The 22170-nt window shown below is 37.8% G+C and overlaps 1 protein-coding gene across 3 annotated transcripts; it reads left to right on the forward strand.

The window, feature by feature from the left end:
• The first annotated feature begins 216 nt into the window (after positions 1-216).
• On the forward strand, positions 217-18949 carry tiparp (TCDD-inducible poly(ADP-ribose) polymerase). Of its 3 annotated transcripts, none has more exons than XM_072572656.1 (6): positions 217-450; positions 1202-2184; positions 11425-11590; positions 12128-12315; positions 15392-15670; positions 17721-18949. In XM_072572656.1, the coding sequence occupies exons 2-6, from the start codon at positions 1241-1243 to the stop codon at positions 18166-18168; spliced, it is 2025 nt and encodes a 674-aa protein (XP_072428757.1). In that variant the 5' UTR covers positions 217-450; positions 1202-1240; the 3' UTR covers positions 18169-18949. The 3 variants fall into 3 exon arrangements, with proteins under 3 accessions (XP_072428757.1, XP_072428756.1, XP_072428754.1); XM_072572655.1 differs by having other exon boundaries at positions 218-450; positions 1205-2184; XM_072572653.1 differs by lacking the exon at positions 217-450 and having other exon boundaries at positions 1160-2184.
• Positions 18950-22170: the final 3221 nt, after the last annotated feature.

The raw sequence follows: 22170 nt of genomic DNA on the forward strand, positions 1-22170 counted from the left end.
TTTTTTAAAAAGCAGTAGTGTAAACAAAAGAGTCAAAGCACATTTTATTTATAGTTCAGTTTTACACTTGCAGCAACAGCTTAGAGGCAGAATAAATAAGCAGCAGCCTTGTGCTATTTCCTGCTAAGTTAAGAGTTGGAGATGAAAGTCCTACGCACGGTTTAGCTTTACCAGGCACTGAGAGACTCCGCCCAGCCTCCGAGTGACGAAACCCCGCGGTCGCTACTTAAAGGGACGGCAGCTCGGCGGCGGGAGGTGAACACTGTCCTTCCCTGGCTCTGCTTAAAGTGGAGCCCAGCTCATTCTCCCCGCTCCAACACAGCGCCTGATGAGAGCGGCGGACCTCACTCCCATTTGCAAGGCCGAAGTGAACGGCCCCTCGCTCCATGCTCTCACCGGCGGCGTCTCCCAGCTCCCCCCAGCCTGACGCTCAACTGGTCGGGGGCCAAGGTAGGGCTCAGCTCAGTCACTTCCAACAAACTGCTCAGGTGAACTTCGTGGGAAAATCCTTAGTCCTGGAGTTATTAAACACCCCTGCAGTGCCGGAGGATTTTTGTTTGGGGGAGATTTGAAGTCTGTCACCCTTCCTGGTCATTGCGGTCATTGGTGCTAAACATTTATATTTAACATTTCTAAAATCAGACTGGGATTCCTGTCGATGGACGTGTTTAGAATCTGTGTGCTGCATATATTGTTTGTGTTTTTAAATTTAATCAGCGCTCGACCGAGTCGTACTTCCAGCAGCGGTTCGTTAGCTGTTGGGTCTGTTTAGTTTTGTGTGTTTTTTTTTTGCTGAATCAAGCTCTTGTTGCGGGGAAGTTCAGGGCGATTTGCCGTGAAGTTGCTGAACTGGACTTGTGTGAGTAACCGCCCAATTCCTGTACCGCCCCGAACTCCCTTCAGCAGTGCCCGCCCGCCCGCCCGCAGCTCCTGGGAACATCCCATTCTGCACGTCCGAGGTTTGGGATTAATTATCCTGAGCATTGTTGGGAGCTCGCCCTACGTGCCTGAGGGGAATGGGGGTGGGGGAACAGGTCCTGGGGAGGGAGAGAGAGAGAGGGGAGGAGTTGAGAGATTCCAGTCTTTAGTTGAGCTGAACACTATTTAATCGAGAGAGAGGCGGAGAAGGAGGAAGAGGAGGGGGGGAATTTAAAAGAAAAGCCAAACTTGTTGAATGACTGACGGTGGGTCTTTCTGTCAGCAGGTCAGTGAGTCCGGGGTCGTGCACAGTGACCGCAGTATGGAGAAGAGTTTACATGTGTGTGGCTCACGGCCGGCCGGCTCCAGGCTGCCTCTCCCTGAGCTGGAGTGCTCCAGAGCGGCAGCGGGGACGTGCCCCTCGGAGCTGCCCCTCTCCTGCAGAGTGCCGCCGCTCCTCAATACTTTCCTCAAGAAGAAACACGCGCAGAGGAAGTTGGAGGTGAGGAATCTCCGAGCGCTGGGGTTAATCCTCACCAGCTTGTTACGGTCGGACAAACTGAGCGACGGGGTGTTCCTGTGCGGCAGCTGTGTGGAAAATCGGACCGGTTTGTTTGAACCTTTGAAAAAGGATTCGAAGGAAACTCGAGCGTGCCCGATGTCAGGAAATGATGTTTCCACACTGATGCCATCTGCGGGAAGTCCTGGCCAGATGCAGCCGCTGCCGGCTCTGGAACACGATGGCCAGGAAACTGGGCTCCCAGCTGATCGATCCTTTGCCACAGAAGCATCAGCTATTATCTCCACGGCTGCAAACTTGCTGTTCCAGAACCCAACTTGCTATTCCGCCCAAGATGCTATCACCACAGAGCGCTGTAACAACACAGCCCAGCCGCATGTCAACAACTTCTGTCAGAGCTCCCCCTCTCTCGATCTACTGCCCAATGTGAAGGCCGAGAAAGATGTAAAGACTGGCATTTTTCAGGATAAGAGCGAGGAGGCATCCATTGACCTTGTCTTTGATCTTTTGACTCAGTTACAGTATCATACCCATCAGGAAGATGGAATAGAGATATGTGACGAATTTTTGCAGGGGATTTGTGTTTATGGGAATGACTGTCTGAAACATCACACAGTTCTACCTTATCACTGGCAGCTGAGAAATATAGTAACTCAGACTTGGCAGGCCCTGTCTGATGATGCACAAGAACATTTAGAAAGACTGTACTGTAATCCTGAAAATGACCAAGTCAAACTTCAATACCAGTAAGTAACACAGGCAGGGTACTTTTTTTTTGTTTATCTTGTTTTGAAAAGTTCCTCTAATGTTCAAAATTTTAAAGTGCTGAAATCAGCAATAAAAAAGTCTTTATTTGAATTTGATGATTTCCATGGAAAAGGTAGCTGTAAAGCTGTCTGAGTAAAGACAATTTAAAAAAAAAGCTTTTTGATAAAGGTGAGGCACCCATAAGGGAGCTGGCTTGAATGTCTGTTGAATTTCAGTGGGAAGAGAAGCCCAGTTCTATTATGATGTTGTGTTTCCCTAGTAACAAGATGCAGATAACAGCATGCTGCGCCCTTCCAAAATACTTGTAAACAAGTTAGTGCTGCATATTGCTTGCATGGTTACCACACTATTGGTTAGTGCTGTTAATCATTTGTGGGTAACCTAGCTTTAATGAAAATTTGTTTGAACACAGGAAATTGCCTGTTCAGCACCTCCCTTGCAGGAAGGTTGAGTGCAACCCAGCAGTAGTCAACTGATTAGACATGTCTGCATAACTCGAACATGTACCTGTAGATTACCTAACTGTCATAGTTCTGACCTTCAGCAAGTGTATAAAAATAAGATCAACGTATCATTCTTGTACAGAAATGGCTTAAAAGTGATGGTATGCAACATACAGTGATGCATTCCAGATTTAAAATTCTAGAATGTAATGTGCTGGCTTGGACAGCTGTCAGTACTATACCAGCACATACCATTCTACTTTGAACCTTGTTCATATATCATATCTTGTTAGTAACTGAGTGGCTTGTAATGACCCTTCTGAGCACTAGAGAATAATTTTGGAATTTTTTGCTCACTGCTATTAGAAGGCTAAAGTGAAGCTTTTGTTTGAACTCCAAAGTTGCTGAAAAAGCTCAGCAGGTCTGGCAGCATCTGTGAGGAGAAATAATCAGACTTAATGTTTTGAGTTCGGTGACCCTTCCTCAGACCCAGACCTGACTCTGTTTTCTCTTTACAGAGATTGCTGCACCTGCTGAGCTTTTCCAGCAATTTCTGTTTTTGTTCCTGTTTTACAGCATCTGCATATCTTTTTTTTAAAATTTTGTGTTTCTTCTTATCTCAAAATTGTTCACTGAGAGGGACGCACCTGACTTGCTCCTAGGTCTCTGTCAAAATTGCTTTTATTCTGGCTACTTGTATCCATGAAGAGCAGTTGGGATAATTCAATATCTCACACCCTATTCCCCTTCTGCCATGTCATGAAGCAGCTCCAGAAGAATGAGTTTGTAATAAATCATGTGTAGTTACTGGGGGCACATTTACTTTCTATCACTTTGTGGTAGATATAAATGTAACAAGACTATAATCCACAGGCCACAGTAATTGTTTAGTATGGTGCGTGTAAGAAATGTGAGCCTCCTTAGATTGATTAATTCAGTGACAATTTTGTGATTAATATTGATACTTAAGTATTTTGGGGATAGTTGGATGGTCTTCAGTTATGACTGGACAATCATATTTCCTTGTGTGTATTGTAATGAAAACTGAAACTACAAGTATTTCTCGATTATTGAGATTCTTGCATAAACTAATGGCACAATAGATGCAATGCAATTTTTTTTTTGCAGGAAAAATATTTGTTGATCTATAATGTGTCTAATATGAACTACAGGATTACTATTTTAAGAGTGACCTGAATTGCACTTTTAGAATTCTTCAGTTATCAGTTGGCTTTAATTGTAAATAGATATTGCCACATATCTGCTTGCATTGTAATTTTTATATATTGGGAAGACTCGACATGCTGTGATTTAGCATTAGAGATAGTGTATTCTAATCAGTACAGTATTAAATCGATTGTGTTCCAGTCATGCCTTGTCATTGATCCTAATTTTGGATAAATTAGTTTTTAAAAACACAGAAATAGTTTGTAACTTTTCAAAAGTTAACATTTTTTTGAGATGCTTGTCTTTGGAAAAGCTAAAGGGTGAGGTAAGATCTTGCATGAAATTTCCTTTCTTACAGGTGGAATTTGTAGGATGTAAAATCAACTCTTCAATTCTACAATGTGATGCATTGGTGGTTGCTGGTGACCAGTTTAAAATACTAATACAGTCATTTCTAAATACTGCTAATACTAGTTGAGTATTATACATACATTGGAGTTTTTTTATTTTTGAGCCTTTTCTGAAAAATGGTGCATGTTAATGACAATTATTTTTGAATAAACACCTGGACCAGAACATTTTTTTTTTGGATTGTGTGTTCACTGCAATATAAGATTACCTTAACGTGACATGGAAATTATACAAAACATTCCACCAATATTCTTGAGCCTGATGTAGTACAAATATCTTAACCCTTACTGTACCAGTCACATTTTCTCTATCTATATGCAACTTGTGTTTGGTTAAAAGGATAATGAATGAGGACTCTTAGCAGATCCTAACTTTTAAAAAGACCAGTATTTATGGAATGTATCTGTACTGATCTTTATGTAGATTTGCTAAGTTTGTTTTCAGTTTTGCTTGTTAAAAAGAAAAACATTTTTAATGGAAGCCTGTTTTCACAATTGCCACATGGATTAGTGCTGTAGGCAGCAACAAAACAATATTCAGGACACAACTGAGCAGTATGAATCACTAGTCTCATCAATTGCTCGTCTCTAACCAATTAGAATTCTGACAGTTATCTTTGTGTCGGGCTCAATAGGACATCTGAGAATGGCTCTGAGCCATTTCAGAAGATCAAATATAAGCTGAGGTAGAAGTGAATTCCTGCTATAATTTTAGAAATTTTAGTATGGCATAAAGTAGAAAGTATAATTAAACTACAGAGGCATATATGAACAAAGGAGTCAACACTACTTTGCAATAAGCTGTACTGTTGAAAAAGTAACTGAGCATTCACTATAATATTGATATGCTGTACACCAAACTGACCCATCATAAGCAACATTTGTTTTTATTTGGGGGATTTAACATGAAAATTTCTCAGTACTTAACATAATTATTTTCTTGCAAATATACAAAGTTGGCATAAGGGAAAGACCAAGCTTACTTGAGCTCTCATTTTAAATTCAATATAGTCTTAAGGTCATCCAAAATCTATTACCTCTTCTAATTCATACCAAGCCATGCTCACTCAAACCTATGATCAGTAGTATACAATAGTTCCCAGTTAAATAACACCTCTGCTCTAAATTTCCACCATTAATTTAAAATTCCTTAGTTGACTTGCCTGTTGTTAAATCTCTAATCATCTTCAGCCCCAACCCTCCAATCTACCTGTGTTGCTTAACTCTGACCTCTTTAGCATTTCTGGTATAATTGCCAGACGACTGGCAGTACACATTCAGTTACTAAGGCTGTAAACTCTTGAATTCTCTCCCTAAATCTCTGCAGTTTTCTTCCTGCATTTTCACCTAAAGACACTCCTTAATCAAACAGTTTGCCCTAACATACCTTTGTATATGGCTGGTTATCAATTTGTTTTCTACTATCTCTGAAGCACCTTGGAAACTCTTGCTATACTAAAGACACTATATAAGTATTTATTGTTACATGGTTGAACAAGCCTTCCACATGCTGATGCATCCGGTTTAGACCCTTGCTAGCCCACTACCTACGAGGAGCCATATGGGGGAAGGCAAAAGCGTTAAAGCCCCACAGCCATTTTGGAAGATGAGGGGGTTGGAGTTGGTGATGGGGATGTATAGAGAATATTTCTCTGCTACACGTTTAGATGAGGAAAACCTATTCAGGAGATCAGACTGACTACTCTTTATTACTTGATTATCTATCTATCTATCTATCTCTTAAGATGTGGCCTGTCCTTGTCCAGGAAATGGTTCAGCTTTGTTTATTGAATGTATGCAGAGAATCAGCATTCATTGATTTGGCAGCTTGTCCATAGATCTACTTTTCTCTGTTAAAATAATGGACCCAATGTCTAAGCTTGCTGCACCTTTTGTGATTTATACATAAGAATCTTGTCATCCACAGTGCATCATCTGAAAGAGAATTAAGCCCTTTTAACTGTTGCATTTATCTCATTCAAATCTGGTTGAAATTGCATGTTTCAAACAAATACAACTTACTAAGCTTATCTGAGTAAGTAAGATTCTTTAAGCTGGAAATCTTTATTTAAGCCATGCTCTGAACCTTTTCCATTATCTTTATACCACCCACTGAGTCTGAGGACAAAAGCTGAATGCAGTGTTTTAATTTTTTTATATAAAGCACAATGACAACATAGCAGCCACTTGCTCCACAAATGAACTTTGAAACGAATGATCAGTTCGTGCTTGACTGAGAAATGTTGGATATAACACTGGAAGAACTTCTTTGTTGTTCTTGTAGTGCCACAAGGACTTTTAGTATTCATCAAAACAGACAGCCAGAACCATGATTTATTCTCTAATCTAAGAAACAATAATCTGTCATTATGCCATACCCTCAGAGGTGTCACTGAAGGCTCCACATTGTCATTTCTGACCAGAATGTGGAGCTTGAGCCTGCAACCAACCTTCTGGCCCAGGTTTGAGATTTTGATCAATTAGGCAATCTTAATTAATGATGGCAGTTGCATGGAAAATGAGGAAGCAGGGAGAATGTTGTCGCTAAATATTTCAAACAAACTGAGATTTTACCATAATCATAGTGTCTGTTTTACATCCTTCCTTCTGAGAAGGAACTGTACCATTACCTCAAGCAGAAAGGGTGATTGCAAAACAACTGTTCTATATGCAATCCTAGTATTTCTACAGTTTTAAATGAGCTAACATAAATACTTCTATGTGAAGCCTACTTTTGAATTTTGCGGCGAAATATGCATGATCTACAACAACTTTTTTTTTGCTTGACTGAACTGGCTGCTTTCTAATGGTGCATGTAGTGGTAATGTCATCAGGTTGACAATGTCACAATGGCTGAATGGTTATGTAAATAGAATTTGTTTGGTTAGAAACAGCTGAGAACACAAGACTTAAAGTTTCTATTGTTTCTCAGGAATAGCAATAACCTTGAGACACCTCAGCTAGAAACAATAAAATGCTGACTATGCAGCTGTCATGATCTGTCAAAACTGAAATGAGCTAATTTGAAATTAGACTTGTAGGTGTTTTTTAAAAATTGTGGTATCATTTTATTATGTTCATTTCCTCACATCCCTTCTGACTTTTTTCCTCCAGTTTTCTCCCAGCAACAAGACACTTGAATCATCTTCCAGCAATTGTTCTCTGTTCATTACCCAATGCCTCCATCATTGGGATTTATTCATTTAATGAGTATTTGTCACATACTCTACAAAGAAAAAGCACCAAACAACTAATTTTCCCATCATATGATGTCTTTATGTGCAACAAATCCTATTGATGGTCATTGGATAATGCTTAAGAGTGAGGAACTAGGCTAATTCTCTCATTCCTTAGTCTAGATTGACAGTACTTGTGATGCCCTGGCTGAGAGAGTGCACCGTACACCATAAATGGAATGCCTTACATTCCTGGCTTCTTTGGTTACTTCCATTATGGGAAATATCTTCACTAACTGAGTTCAGTGTGGGGCTTTTCTTATGTCAGATATCTGTTAGAATTCTCTAAATTCATTAAGATTAAATTTGTCAGTATCCAAGTTTTAAAAATTATTTATTTCCGTTTCTTTGCCATAAAATGACAAGTTTATCCTAATTCCCTGTTAGTAGACATTTTTTATTTGTGTAATCAATATCCAGAATAAAGACTTCAACCATAAATAAGAGCAGAATTCAGTAAAAGTCAACACGTTCTGTTCTCAGTAATGGTTCAAGCAGCTATCAGTTGATAATTTATCCTCCTATTTCTCCCAATATTGTTGCAATAGAGCTGAAAAGTCTTGACTCATGTAAGATTTGTTAAATCCAAGTTTAAAGAGGGTTTCTTGGAAATTGCTCATCAGGGTTGAAATGAGATCAGTTGTTTTTTTACAAATGTAACAAATCATCATTTTAGAAGACACTCTGGTGAGATTGTTGATGTTACAGTTTTTATTTGTGTTTCTGAGAATCCAGCAAGCTTGAAGCAGTGGCTGTAAATATGATTAAAGGAGATTGCAGCACTTTACAGCACTATTTTGAAATAACTATGACTTGCCTTTAAGAAAAATGCAACATCACTTTTAAAATCAATAGTCTTGTGATGATGGGGATGTCTGTAGTGTGGAAAATACTATAAGCTTTCAAGTCTTTACATGCTTAAGTGAACTTTCACCCAATTCTATAGCTGTGGTTGAAGGGGTGTTGCCTCCACTGGGGTGTTTAATTAGGTGAAGTTTCTGGAACAGGCATGAATTCTGAACTAGTATCCTAATAGCCATAAAAGCAAGCTTGCAATTTTCAAGTTGTTTTTCTTCAAGATTCCTCAAAGACATTACTTGCTCTGGTGGAAATCACTTTATTGGCCAATGATCTGTTTCAGATAAAGCAAATTTTATTGGGAGCTCAATATCCCATGATTTCTTTTCTGTCTTATACCTCAACATTAACAACTTGCTCCATATTTTTCCCAATGAAAATATTCCTAAACTTGCTGAGCTGATACATCAGTTGGGATATTGGTGAGAATTCTACACCAGGATTATTATTTTTAGACCTGAGTATGAATTTGTGAAATTTTTCATTAGAAAACAGTGGAATCTCATTTTTGCCATTTACTATATTACCAAAGTGGGTGGATGAAAATTTGCCTCTATTACAACTAAAGAGCAGGAGTAGGAAAACTTCCTTGGAAGCCATTCTGATCCAGGTTGCTTTGCTTAAGTGAAATAAATGTCGATCACGTGAAATACAAACACATGATTTGGCCCCTTGTCTACTGACCATATGGCTGATCTGATTGTGGCCTCATATTCACAACTGTCTCCCTCTGATATCCTTTAATTCCCTTGTTTTAAATGTGAATCTGTTACCTCTGCCTTTTTTTAAAAAAAAAATCTCAAGGATTCTGTCTCCACTGTTCTGTGGGAGTTTCACATACTCTTGACCCTCTGAGAAAAAAGTCTCCTCACTTCATCCTGCATGGGAGAGCCCTTTTTAGAATAGCAGAATACTGTTAGCTCCCATAGAGGAAATCATCCTTTCAGCATCTAGCTTGTCAGGTCTCCTCAGAATCTTGTATGTTTCAAGAATACCTCTCATTCTTAACTTCAGTTGATGCAGACCCAACCTATCATAAGATAATTCTCTTCCAGGAGTCAGTTAAGTGAGCCTTGTCTAAATGACAAGGAGACCAAAACTTTGCACAGTACTCTAAGTACCCTAATACTCTAAATTTTACCAATGCCCAAATGAATATTGTATATTCCATGTTTCTAATAAACAAATGTTTAAAATTTGAATTCCTAGTCACTTGCTTTTATGTACAGGATACCCAGATTCTTGTGCACCTCAAAGTGCTACAATGTCTTGATTTTTAAATTATATGCATTTTTCTATTCTTCCTGCCAAAGTGGACAATTTCACACTTTTCCATCTCCATATGACTAACTCCATCTGCCAAAGCTATGCATTCTACATTGATGTAGATTGTAAATAGTTGCGGGCACAGCACTGATCTCTGTCTTAGTTCACTCACTGCATCTTGTCAACCTGAAAATGAGCCATTTATACCTACAGTTTCCTATTTGCTAATTAATCCTTTTCCCATGCTAGTGTGTTCAGCCTTACACCATAAACTTCAATTGCCTGGTTTTATTGATAAATTGCTTTCTAAAGTTGTAGTTTTCTCGAGTCAGTTTTTTGTGTGTATTTTGTTCAGCACTTGTGCCTTGCCTAATGGTTAGATAAGATCTTTACAGGCAATCATTGCAAAATCAATTCACTGCCTGTTCAGACATGGATGGAAGCACTTCATTCACTTAATATGGTGACCATGCTCTTTTTGATTACCTCTACCTCTTAAATCTCCTTGAAATACTTTGACTTCATGTACTATTACACATATTGTTATTCTGCTATGTGCAAATGTAGTTTTACAACATTCAGTGCTCAGGAACAGAACAGCAATTGTTAACAAGCTTAGTTCTAATGAAAAGTGGTTTTCCCGGCATGCTTTCCTGAGCCAGGATGAACTCCAGGCATCCTCTCATTTCATGGCCAAGAATAGTTGATACTTAGTATTGGGATGTGTGAATGGTTTCTTCCAGACATAGTCGTTTCAACATTTTTTCACAGGACCAGATCCAACCTGCTGAATCAGCTAGGTGGTAAAACACCCATTCAAAGAACCAGTCTATCCTGTATGCAATAGAATGTGGACAGTAAAGTTACTAACTTGTTAGTAGTGAAAAGTGACTAATTTTCCATTTGTAGACAAATTATTAGCAGTAGGAGCACACCAACCCAAATTAAAACCTGGGGAAGATGAGATTTGGTTCATTCCAATCTATTCTAAAAGGATAAAATTTGAGCTCCTTCCCATGACAAATTTCACCCCCAATGTTTCCTTGATGGCATCAATAGTGAAAACAGAGATTGAGTTTCATCTAACTTTAACATTCATAAATAGTTTTACTTTGAACTTAATCTAATTTTTTTTCTGGATTTACAGTTTCAACTTTCTGAAAATCTTGATAGAAACGATAAGCAAATTTTTAATATATTCAGCAGTTAGTAGCTTGTATTTCATACAGTATAGTCACAGCTTATTGCTAGCAGATTTTATCATCTGTTGAACATTTGTACTGCAGATGGTTATGGGTTTTGCATTTTGCAGCTTACCAATACTGAAAAAATGGCTGCCTGGTTCAAACTGCTGCCCATCTTTCAACTTACATATGCAACTATTTAGAATTGAATTCAGGACATCAAAGGTATGACTTAACTATACAAGTATGTATGTTTGGTTGTCAAAGAATCCAAAGTCTGGAATCCAAAGTCTACAGCTCTATGACTTAAGACAGCTGGATGATACCATTTTTGTCTGAAGATTTTATTTATTGTCTTGCATTGCAATTATTTCATGTAGCCTAATGAATGATACTAAATCAATCATGCTCTTTAATAGTTGCATTTTATACAACATTAGATTGTTTATGGAACTTTTTGCATTAGAAGAGAAAATCTGCATTTGTAGGCTGGATTTCTTTTCTAATGAACTTTGTTAAGATCACTGGCATGAAAAGTATTCTCTTTTACAAATTTTGCAAAGATTTTGATTTTAATCTTGTTTCTAATTTTTAATGATTAGACAAAATGTAGCATTCCCAGGAATGGTAATTCATATTTTATTGCTTTCTCAGGGGTCGTGTTTTCTCACTGGATTTTAACTTGATGACAGTTTATGATGCAGAATTCAACCAAGTGAGGAGATTGTCCACTGTTTCCTTGGCAAGTTCCAACTCTCAATTCCACACAGTTTGGAAGTACTATTGCAGGGAACACTTTGGCTGGAGAGAGTATTCTGAGGTAATATCAAATGGCTGTCATGCTAGCCAATTGCTGTAATGCAGATTGTCTAGGGATCAAATTCCTGAAAATTGTAATTCTTACATCATTTAAATGACAACATTAAAATGTTTGCATTGTAGCAAACTCTACGTTCTATTCCTATGTGTGAAAGTAAATTGTGCTAAAAGAGCAATTGAAAGGTCATGATATTTCTTTCTTTTATGTATTTTATTGTATGAAGATGTTAACCTTTGCTTAAAATTGTAAATGGAGAAAGACCACAAAACAGCAGTTGTTTCTATAAGCCTAACAGTAAAGTAGGTGAGACAACAAGCCTTCACTCAAAAGCTTATATTGTGATATAAAAAGCTGTCAAGAAAGAGATACACATATTACAAAATCAAAGTATCAGCAGTTCAGTGCGTAACTGATATTAAAATCTGAGCACTTTTTTTCAAAGTTAAAACTAGTGTTCAGTACAGAAAATGATTTCTATCTCCGTGTTCGTAACATTGTTTCTCATTCTTAAAAAATGTATTAATTTGTAATTTTTAGGCCGTCGTTCAGTGTATTGAGGAAGCCTCATCCCGCGGAATGAGTGAGATCTGCTTCGTTATGCAGCAAAATAGATATATTCTGAATTTAATGGAGGGCTTTCAGCAGAATGCTGTATTTGGCACTCGGCAACGAATCACTCGGCGACCCTTGTTTCGCTCTCGTGTACTGCTGTTACCTTGTCTACAGTAAGTTGAGCACTGAGTTTACTTGACAGAACAAAATAGTGTCTGACTGGGTTAGTTAGTGACCTAAATTATATATTCCAATGGAAACATTTTTTTAAAAAGACACAAATTTATCTTGCTTGAGGAACTTTCGTCTTCCTAAAGTAATCCATTTGGTGACTTCAAACAGTGGCTATATGACTCCTCATATGAATTGGCACAATTTCAATATTCTATCAAATTTACTGGCTACTGATGTGTAAATCATTAGTATGCACTTGTACTGTAGATGTGTTACCAAAAGTTAAAACCATTCTAACAAAATTTCTCCAGTGACAGCTGTATTTTAGAGGCAAATTCGTATTATAGAATTGTGAAGTTTGCAAAATATTCAACAAGGTTATGTAAATAACTTGAATGACAACCAGATATGTTTTAGTAGCCTTTACCTCAAATATCGCTGAAGTTTTATTCAGTAGTGGTAAATTGTGGTTATTTTCTATCCCTTTATGGAACTAAGTTTGATCTGTTTTGACATTATCTCTGGATATATGCAGTGCTCAAACATTTTATTTAAAATTGTCAAATGCCAACAAGTGGAATAATAGTTGAAGGAGTCTATAGAGCACAGTACACAACCCCCAGCTGGATGCATCTGATATAAATCTAAATAATAATTACATTCACAGCATCCTTTCACAGAAAATGTAATTACAGGAAATTGTGATTTTTTTTTTAAAAAAACTGTTTGGAGAAGGTATAATATTCATTGTATAAGATACTTTTCCAGTTATCTTTAAATGCTGTTTGCTTTCTCTCGCACTTTCTTTCTGTGTGTGTGCACAAAATGGCACCTCTGTTCACCACCTTTTATAACCTCCAGACAGTCTAAAACAAAGTGATTGATTTGCTCTGAAAATTTAGCAGAAGCAATGCTTACCTCCAGCATTAACATAGGGTCTCCAGCCTCATGTGTATCATTTAAATGTTTTATTTCTTACTTCTCCTCTCTCAGTATCCTGAAACATGGTTCCTGGAGCCATTATTGTTTACATATATAATAGCTGTCATTACAGTATTTCAAAAAAGTAAGTCATTGGTTGTGAAGTGTTTTCACACATCCTTATTGGCATTGTTACAAAAACAACCTGTAGGCTCCAAACAGATTTTCTTTAACCTGGATGAACACTACCTTTGATCTGTCATGTGTGCCTTTCAGGCAAAAAGAGAAACCATCATGATGACATAATGTCTCCAAACAGGATTACTTGTTTTTGAAGAAGGTAAACTATGCAGAGAAAGTGAGGGTAGAGGACTGACTGCATTGCTGTAAAGAGAGCAGGCATGGACTTGATGGGCTAAATGGGCTCCTTCTTTGCTGTTTTGGCTACCTGACTCTTGTCTGCTTTTACAAGTTTTTGACAGCTGCCAAAACCTCTGGCCCTCATTGGCATGCAGAGCTATAAGTAATACTAGTTATACTGGTCCAGATGCCATTCTGGAATGACAATTGAGAGAGTTTCATAAATTCTGTAAAAGTAGGCAACCAAATAGCCAAATAATTGAGGTTTGAATTTCCTGAATCAATACTATGTTTAAGTATATGCATGCATTGGGAGGGGAGAACAACTGTCAGGGTTTCCAGTTTAACTAACTGGTGCTGTGCTGCCATCTGTGGGTCAGCCATGAGTCAGGGGTAGCAAGCACTCCTGCTGATAAGTCAAAATTTTATGGAATCTAGTTGAGACTATGCAGTCCATGTAATTGATGTTGACATTCTGCAATAGTACTGTGAGGTTACTGCATTATCCAAGGCAATATCGTTCAGATGGAATTTATACAGAGGCTCGGTCTGCCTTCAGGTGGAGGTAAAAGGTCCCATAGACCATGTTGAAGCAGAGTAACAGCCTTTTCTCAGTATCCTGTTTAATATCTTTCCATTAACTAACAGAACTTCAAAACAAATTGGTCACAGTCACATCACTATAAATGGGAACATTCTGTGTGCAAAGTGACTGCCAATACAACAGTGACTACACCTCAAAATACCTCCTTAACTGTCAAGCAGTTGCCACATCATGAGGTTGTGAAAGGTGCTATAAACCTAGTTGGGATAACGCATGAAGTTAGATTAAATCTTCAGGGGAATGTGCCTTTCTTGTTAGTCTGAGAGCTACAAAGGTAGTGATCAGGATGCAGAATGATGGTTTCAATATTAGGGAATCAATTCTTCTACTTAAGTATTAAACATTACACAATGGTAATAAAACTGACCGCCTGTTTAAGAATTCCAGTGTTACAATTTAGAGATTAGTCAAATATTAGCATTACAGTATACATTGTCTCACATTCATCAACTTTCTAAATACTATATGGATGATTTTTAAAGTTTTGTAAATATTGAATATATAGCATGTACTATTAACTTATGGTTTCTTGTTTTTATGCATCAAAACATACTGCAATGAGCTGCCTTTCTACTTTCACTGGAAAGAGCAGTACTGGGGTACTCTTAACTTCATGGCTACTGCATGCCAGTCCATTTGTATAGTGCTTCATGCATGAGCCAGTTTTTCTTTTTGAAGAGTGGCAATTGTTATTACATGTGTAGATCAAAGAACAATTCTGCATCAGTATCCCAATAATCAGTATCATATGAATACTAGCCTAATATTGTGTCATTGTGAGAAAAAATTAATTGTCTTCAGGTAATACCAGGGAATCTTTAAAGTCCACTTGAGCCATCAAAGGTTACAAAAGGGCCCTCTTTTTAACATCTCTACAACAATGCTGCACACTTTTAGAACTACAATTGAGTATGAGCTGAGAATCTGAATTGAAATCCAGAATGATAGTTTTTTTTTTGGAATTATAACAGAGTTTCATTCTGAGAGCCCCTAAAGACAGCCGATGTGACAGATGGGAACATTTCAGCTTAAACCAGTTTTTTTTTCATGCTGGACACAATTTAAAATTTTTGAGTAACGTACAAGTAATTATATTCCCCATCTAGCTTTTCAAAGTGCTTTATGATTCCATGTGTAACTATTTTATGCTGCCACTAGAGAGTTAACAGTTTTTATTATTTTCTTATTAGGACTCTAGCTGGTACATTAGGCGGTCTTGCAAAACTACCAGATGGATCAGTTGCTCGACAAGCCAGCTTTCCTGCTGTCTCTTCCCATGCAAAACTCTATCCTGAAACATGGATTTCGATGGAACTATCAGAAGATTTTATTCAAGTGCCTGTTTCCATAGAAGACAAAAGCTATAGAACTGTATATAATCTTTTCCACAAAACAATACCAGAAACTAAATTTAGAATTTTAAATATACTGAGGGTACAAAATCCGTATCTTTGGGAAAAATATAAAAGGTAAGAAATTGATTGAAACAAAAATGTTTTATCCAGTCACTAAACTTGCATTTGAACTGTGAATACTAGTCCCTGTTATGAGTATAGAACATAACTCAGCATTTGTTATGATGTGCAGTGTTTGACCTGTGACCTGTTCTATTACAAGTCGATTTGTACATTTCAATTTTTGTGGTAGAGATACTATAAACAAACCTTTTTTGGCTCTCGCAAAAGTAGTTCATATACTAGCAGTACACATTTCAGTCTTTTTTAAACAATACCCAATCTATTCAGTGGAAGATGAAAGATTGACCCTGAGTCAAACTGCTTGTCTTTTGGTTGAAGAAGTTAATTGCATTTTTAAGTAGCAAAAATTATTTAAAATTGTGATGTTTCTAAACGTATGAGTGAATCGCTGAGGTGGCTTGATTTACCTTTTTTATGCTAATTGCAGCTTACTTCTGAGTTGCTTTGTTCCAAGTTACACTGTTGACTCACTGCAATATCTGATTGTACTGCAGTATTTGCAGTTGGCTTATTATGAATAATGTTTTGAATTTCCACTCGGCAGAGATACTTGCCTGTTCACTGCTAATGGTATGATGTCAGAAAATTAGTCTTGTAGTGTTAGATAGTAATGGAATAGAGCAGAAGATTTTAACCCAGGCCATAAAGGTGCCCAAACATTAAAGCGAAAAATGGGTATGATAGCGTACATTGGTATTCTCCATCTGCTGCTTAGCTGTAAAACTGCCATAGTAGATTGGTCGCCCATTATAGAAACTACCAAGCTTTCATTTTGAATTGAAATCCAATAAAAATGAAAACTGGGCGGATGATCTGTTATGCTATATTTAAACAATGTTACAGCATTACTGATGGAAACACATTTCAAGTGAAAATCGGGCTTCACTTTAAAACTGAATTATGTGCCCAGGCCTTTAATCTACTAACTAAATATGGATCAAAAACCACAGATGAATCTTTGTCAAAACTTTAGTATAAATTGGGGAAGTTGGGAAGAACCAGCTGTTATCTGAAACAGTGAATGCTGGACAATTGAAGCTGGTAAAAATGGTAGTAAGCTTTGTGTCAGCTAGATCACAATGCTTCCTAAATGCTGACAAATTCTGAATGGAGGTCTGAAATGACGTGTCACATTCAGATGTGATGGATAGGTAAAACATATATCTAAAAGGCTGGCCTTTTTTAATTTGAAGAACTGAAATACAAAGGTTTGTAGTCAAGTTGCAGCTATGTAGGAAGCTACAGTTACACCACACTTGAAGCACTGTTTTCCAGTCTGGGCCCTATATTTTGAAACATATTTTGGCATTGGGGAATGCAAAGTAGATTTACTCAAATTAAACCTGGATCCCAAATTTCGAGGAGACACTATATAAGCTAGGTTGCATTATCCACTTTATAAAGGATTTGATTAGAGTTTAAAACATTCAGGGGAACTGATAGGATTGATTTAAAAATCTACATCCAGGGGACATGGCCTAAAAATTGGGCTTTTTCAGGAGGTTACACAAAGGATGGTATATTTGGACTTCTCCTGTGTAAACAACAGTTAATCCTGGGTCAGTAGTTAAGTTTTTAAAGCTGGGATTGATCAATTTCTGTTATTGAAAGGTATTAGCGATATGGGTAAATACAAGATAAGCAGTTAGGACAGATCACTTGTGATTGGTGCTGTATTGAAAAGCTTAAAAAGGCTTACATCAGTTCCAGCAGGTTGGTTCCAATTGTATGCATTTAGCAGTTAGAGTTTCTTCTGCCTTAGTTGTTAAAATGCACCCTGGAAAGTGAAGAGAATTTGTTGAATGATGCATTGCAGTGTGGAACCATTCTAAATCCTTTTTTATTTTGTTTCACTATCCTGTTGAAAAGTGCTGTATCAAGTAGAATGTGCACCACAGGTTTTATCCAATGTGATTGGTTTTGCCTATGGAATTTGTACATAGATGCACTAGTTATTCTTCTCTGGCTTTTCTTTTTTCTTTTTAGAAGGTAAACTTCACATGTCATACAGTAAATTTTATCTTTTTTGTTTTTGCTACAGGAAAAAGGAGTACATGTCACGAAAGATGTCCGAAATGGACAAGATCCTTAACGAAAGACATCTGTTTCATGGAACCTCCCAGGATGTGGTTGATGCCATCTGTAAACATAATTTTGACCCCAGGGTGTGTGGAAAACATGCCACCATGTTTGGACAGGGCAGCTATTTTGCCAGAAAGGCAAGCTATTCTCACAACTTCTCAAAGAAGTCACAAGAAGGTGTTCATTATATGTTCTTAGCAAAAGTCCTTATAGGGAAGTACACATTGGGCAAGCCTTCGATGCGAAGACCACCACCACAATCTCCTATTGACCCTTCCAGTGATTTGTATGATTCATGTGTGGATAATCTGCTGGAACCTCAGATTTTTGTCATCTTTAATGATGACCAAAGCTTCCCCTACTTCATTATTCAGTATGAAGATGTTGGAAGTACAGTCACTGTTTGATGAACTATGATTAACAGTAATTATAAAGAAAGACTGGAGTTACTAAAATGAACTCCTCTACACACTATAGACTTTGAGGTCTTTATAAATAGATTTACAGGTAAACTACATGACTCTCACAAATGACCACCTGATGTGAGACTACTGTATTTGCAATTCCTTGACCAGTGTAAATAGCATAATATGTTGCCTTGAAAATGTTCAGATGTTAATGTGCCTCTGTTTGTGAATGAGTGAGTGTGTATTTATATTAGAAAACATGTTGCCCATTTTTAATTCTGAAGTATTTGAGAAAGTTGTATACTTGACCTGAATACGGCAGTTTTATTCTTGAATTGTCAGAAGCTGAAGTTGTGAAATTAAATGTTGAGCACTTTTTTTAAGCCAAAGTTTTATACTGAAAGACATTATTTGTGATCTCAATGAGGTGAAGCAACTGCCACAAATACAAGGGAAAAGTGCATTATGCTTACCTTACTTGCAGTAGATAAAATTTGCCACAACAGTCATGTCATTCACCACAAGAAAGGAAGTCCTTACCGTGAGAAAGAACCAACTGGGCCTTTCTCAGAGCTGTAAATTGTGGTGACTGCGCTCCTGATCTCACTGTCGCATTCTTCACTTCTCAATCTTCTAAAATAATTTTCTTGGTTCAATTTTCCTCTCCACCAATAAATTGAGACCAACATATTGTAGTGTAAGAAAGACCGGAACTGTACAGATACATTGTGTAATACATTATTTGTAAATCAAGAGGAAATAAAAGGTTTAAAAGTGAAAACATCCATTAGTGAGTACCAAATATCATTTTATATTCCTAGTCTCTCAAATCTTATTACTACTCTCTTCACAGTAAAAGAATGGTAATGAAAACTGCACAACCTTTCAAATAACAATGCTGACCTGCAGTGATGGTTTGGAGATGCCAGTGTTAATGTTTGTGAGGTTTTTCATGTAAAATTGAAAGCAAAGATTTGGAAGATCAACATATCAATCATTTGGCTGAGATTCTCCATACTCCTTGCTTTGTTGACCAGATTTAAGGGAAAATTTGCTTCAGTTATTGAAAGTTGGGTCAGGTGAGCCTTGAAAACAACACTTACATTGCATTGTGGGAGCAACTGTTGGTAGGGAAACCAGTTTCACTACTTCAATTAGTTTATTCAGGATGTGGAGGAGCCAGTGTTGGACTGGGGTTGACAAGTTTAAAAATTGCACAATGCCAGGTTATAGTCCAACCGGTTTATTTGGAGGTACTAGCTTTCAGAGCACTGCTCCTATATCAGGTAGCTGTGGAGTATGTTCGTAAGACTCAGAATTTATAGCATGAGAACAGTGTCATACAATTAAAATGATATATTGAACAAACCTAGATTGCTGATCAATCTTTCATCTTGTGGAATGGCTGCAAGTGGTTTTAAGAGATGAAAGACTCAACAGCAATCTAGGTTTGTTCAATATCACTTTAATTGCATGACACTGATCTTTTACAATAAATTCTGTGTCTTATGATCGTACTCCACGGCTACCTGATGAAGGAACAGTGCTCTGAAAGCTAGTACTTCCAAATAACCCTGTTGGACTGCAACCTGGTGTTGTGATTTTAAATTAAATTTATTTGAGGCAGTGACATCTGGTTATTACACCTTCCCAAAACTATATGCAAAAATGTTAGGCTAGCAACAATTTGAGTTTTGATGGGATCTACCTGTCCCTAATGCAATACTGTCTCCCATTAATTATTTCACTTTATTCAAATATTGCTGACTATTGTAAGTCATGAAGCCATTAAATTGTAGCTGCTTTAAAATATTTTTGAAAAAAGATAGTGATCTGGGTAGACATGCCAGTATTATTGACTATCCCAGGACTACTGACAATAAAAACAGGAGGAAACTGTTGAACACATTCCTTTATAGGCACTTTTACACAGGGTGAACAGCAATGACTAATAAAGACTAAAGCCACAATTTAATTACTATTATTTAAGAGTTAGAATTCGTTAACAATTCCTTTTATAAACTTGAAAAATAAAGGCACCCATAAGTCAATGAGGAGCTATTGCTCTCATGGTAAAGTTTCATCTCTCCACTTTTAAGTCAGAACTCTATTATGCATTCTCAACTTAAAGTATCTAATTTTTTATTAGAATTTTAATCTCTTTTCTTCTTTGCCAGTGTTTCGTGTTGTCTTTTCAATGAACTGTGTGCTTATACCATTGAACTCACCTGTCCTGCTTTTTAGTGATGTTTGCAAGCTATTTGGCCATACTTTCTAATGCTATTCAGATATGCTTGATGTGGTAAAACATTTTAGAAGCCCCTCTGCTAGCCACCACTTTTATTCTTCCATTCATATCTAATCATCCATGTTGGGACAAACCAGGTATTCATGTCAATAATGTTGTAATGAATGTGTGCAAGGCCAGCACAGAATTGCACAAAAATGAAGAGGATAATACATCATGATATAGCAACGACCTGTGTTTGTTACCCTCTTTTACCATGGCATTTTGCAGAGATCAGTATACAAAAAGTATTTCAACAAGGAAGCAAAGTGGGCAGCTTTGGAAAAAATGAAGCTTGAGTGGAATTTAGAGTTTGATCACAGGAAGTTTGACAACATGCAGCTGGTCACTTCCCTAACAGATATTATTGAATGAGTGAGCATAAGAGGGACAGTTAGTAAGTTTGCAGATGACCCCAAAATTGGAGGTGTAGTGGACAGCAAAGAGGGTTACCTCCGATTACAACAGAATCTGGACCAGATGGGCCAATGGGCTGAGAAGTGGCAGATGGAGTTTAATTCAGATAAATGAGAGGTGCTGCATTTTGGGAAAGCAAATCTTAGCAGGACTTATACACTTAAGGGTAAGGTCCTAGGGAGTATTGCTGAACAAAGAGACCTTGGAGTGCAGGTTCATAGCTTCTTGAAAGTGGAGTTGCAGATAGATAGGATAGTGAAGAAGGCGTTTGGTATGCTTTCCTTTATTGGTCAGTGTATTGAGTACAGGAGCTGGGAGGTCATGTTACGGCTGTACAGGACATTGGCTAGGCCACTGTTAGAATATTGCGTGCAATTCTGGTCTCCTTCCTATAAGAAAGATGTTGTGAAACTTGAAAGGGTTCAGAAAAGATTTGCAAGGATGTTGCCAGGGTTGGAAGATCTGAGCTACATGGAGAGGCTTAAACAGGCTGGGGCTGTTTTCCCTGGAGCGTCGGAGGCTGAGGGGTGACCTTATAGAGGTTTACAAAATTGTGAGGGGCATGGATAGGATAAATAGACAAAGTCTTTTCCCTGGGGTCGGGGAGCCCAGAACTAGAGGGCATAGGTTTAGGGTGAGAGGGGAAAGATATAAAAGAGACCTAAGGGGCAATTTTTTCACGCAGAGGGTGGTATGTGTATGGAAGTAGCTGCCAAAGGATGTGGTGGAGGCTGGTACAATTGCAACATTTACGATGAATTTGGATGGGTATATGATTAGGAAGGGTTTGGAGGGATATGGGCCGGGCGCTGGCAGGTGGGACTATATTGGGTTGGGATATCTGGTCGGCATGGACGTGTTGGACCGAAGGGTTTGTTTCCATGCTCTACATCTCTATGACTCTTAAGTGTTAAGAACAGCATTCCTGTTTTTTATTCCCTAGTAATAGTCTACAAATCGCTAAGCTTACTGAATAGGGCCTTTTATTTCATGATAATTAGGTTGTCTGTGCAATGCCGTAATCCTTACACTATCAGACTCTTTACCTCTGCAGCCCTACCATCTCCCAAATACTGTGACACTGCCTGTAGTACATAAAGCCACAAATGAGTCATTTTTAAATTAACACCAAACAGAAACCATCTCAAACTGCATTGGAGAATGTGGTGGTGAGCTCCCTTCTTTCACTGCTGCGGTACAGGCGATGCAGCTACATTGATGGTGCCCTTAGCCAGGGAAATCCAGGGTTTTGACCCTATGATAGTGAGGGATTAGTGATACGTTTCCAAGTCAGGTTT

This window comes from Chiloscyllium punctatum, chromosome 6 (genome assembly GCF_047496795.1).
Source record: "Chiloscyllium punctatum isolate Juve2018m chromosome 6, sChiPun1.3, whole genome shotgun sequence".
NCBI classification, from domain to species: Eukaryota; Metazoa; Chordata; class Chondrichthyes; order Orectolobiformes; family Hemiscylliidae; genus Chiloscyllium; species Chiloscyllium punctatum.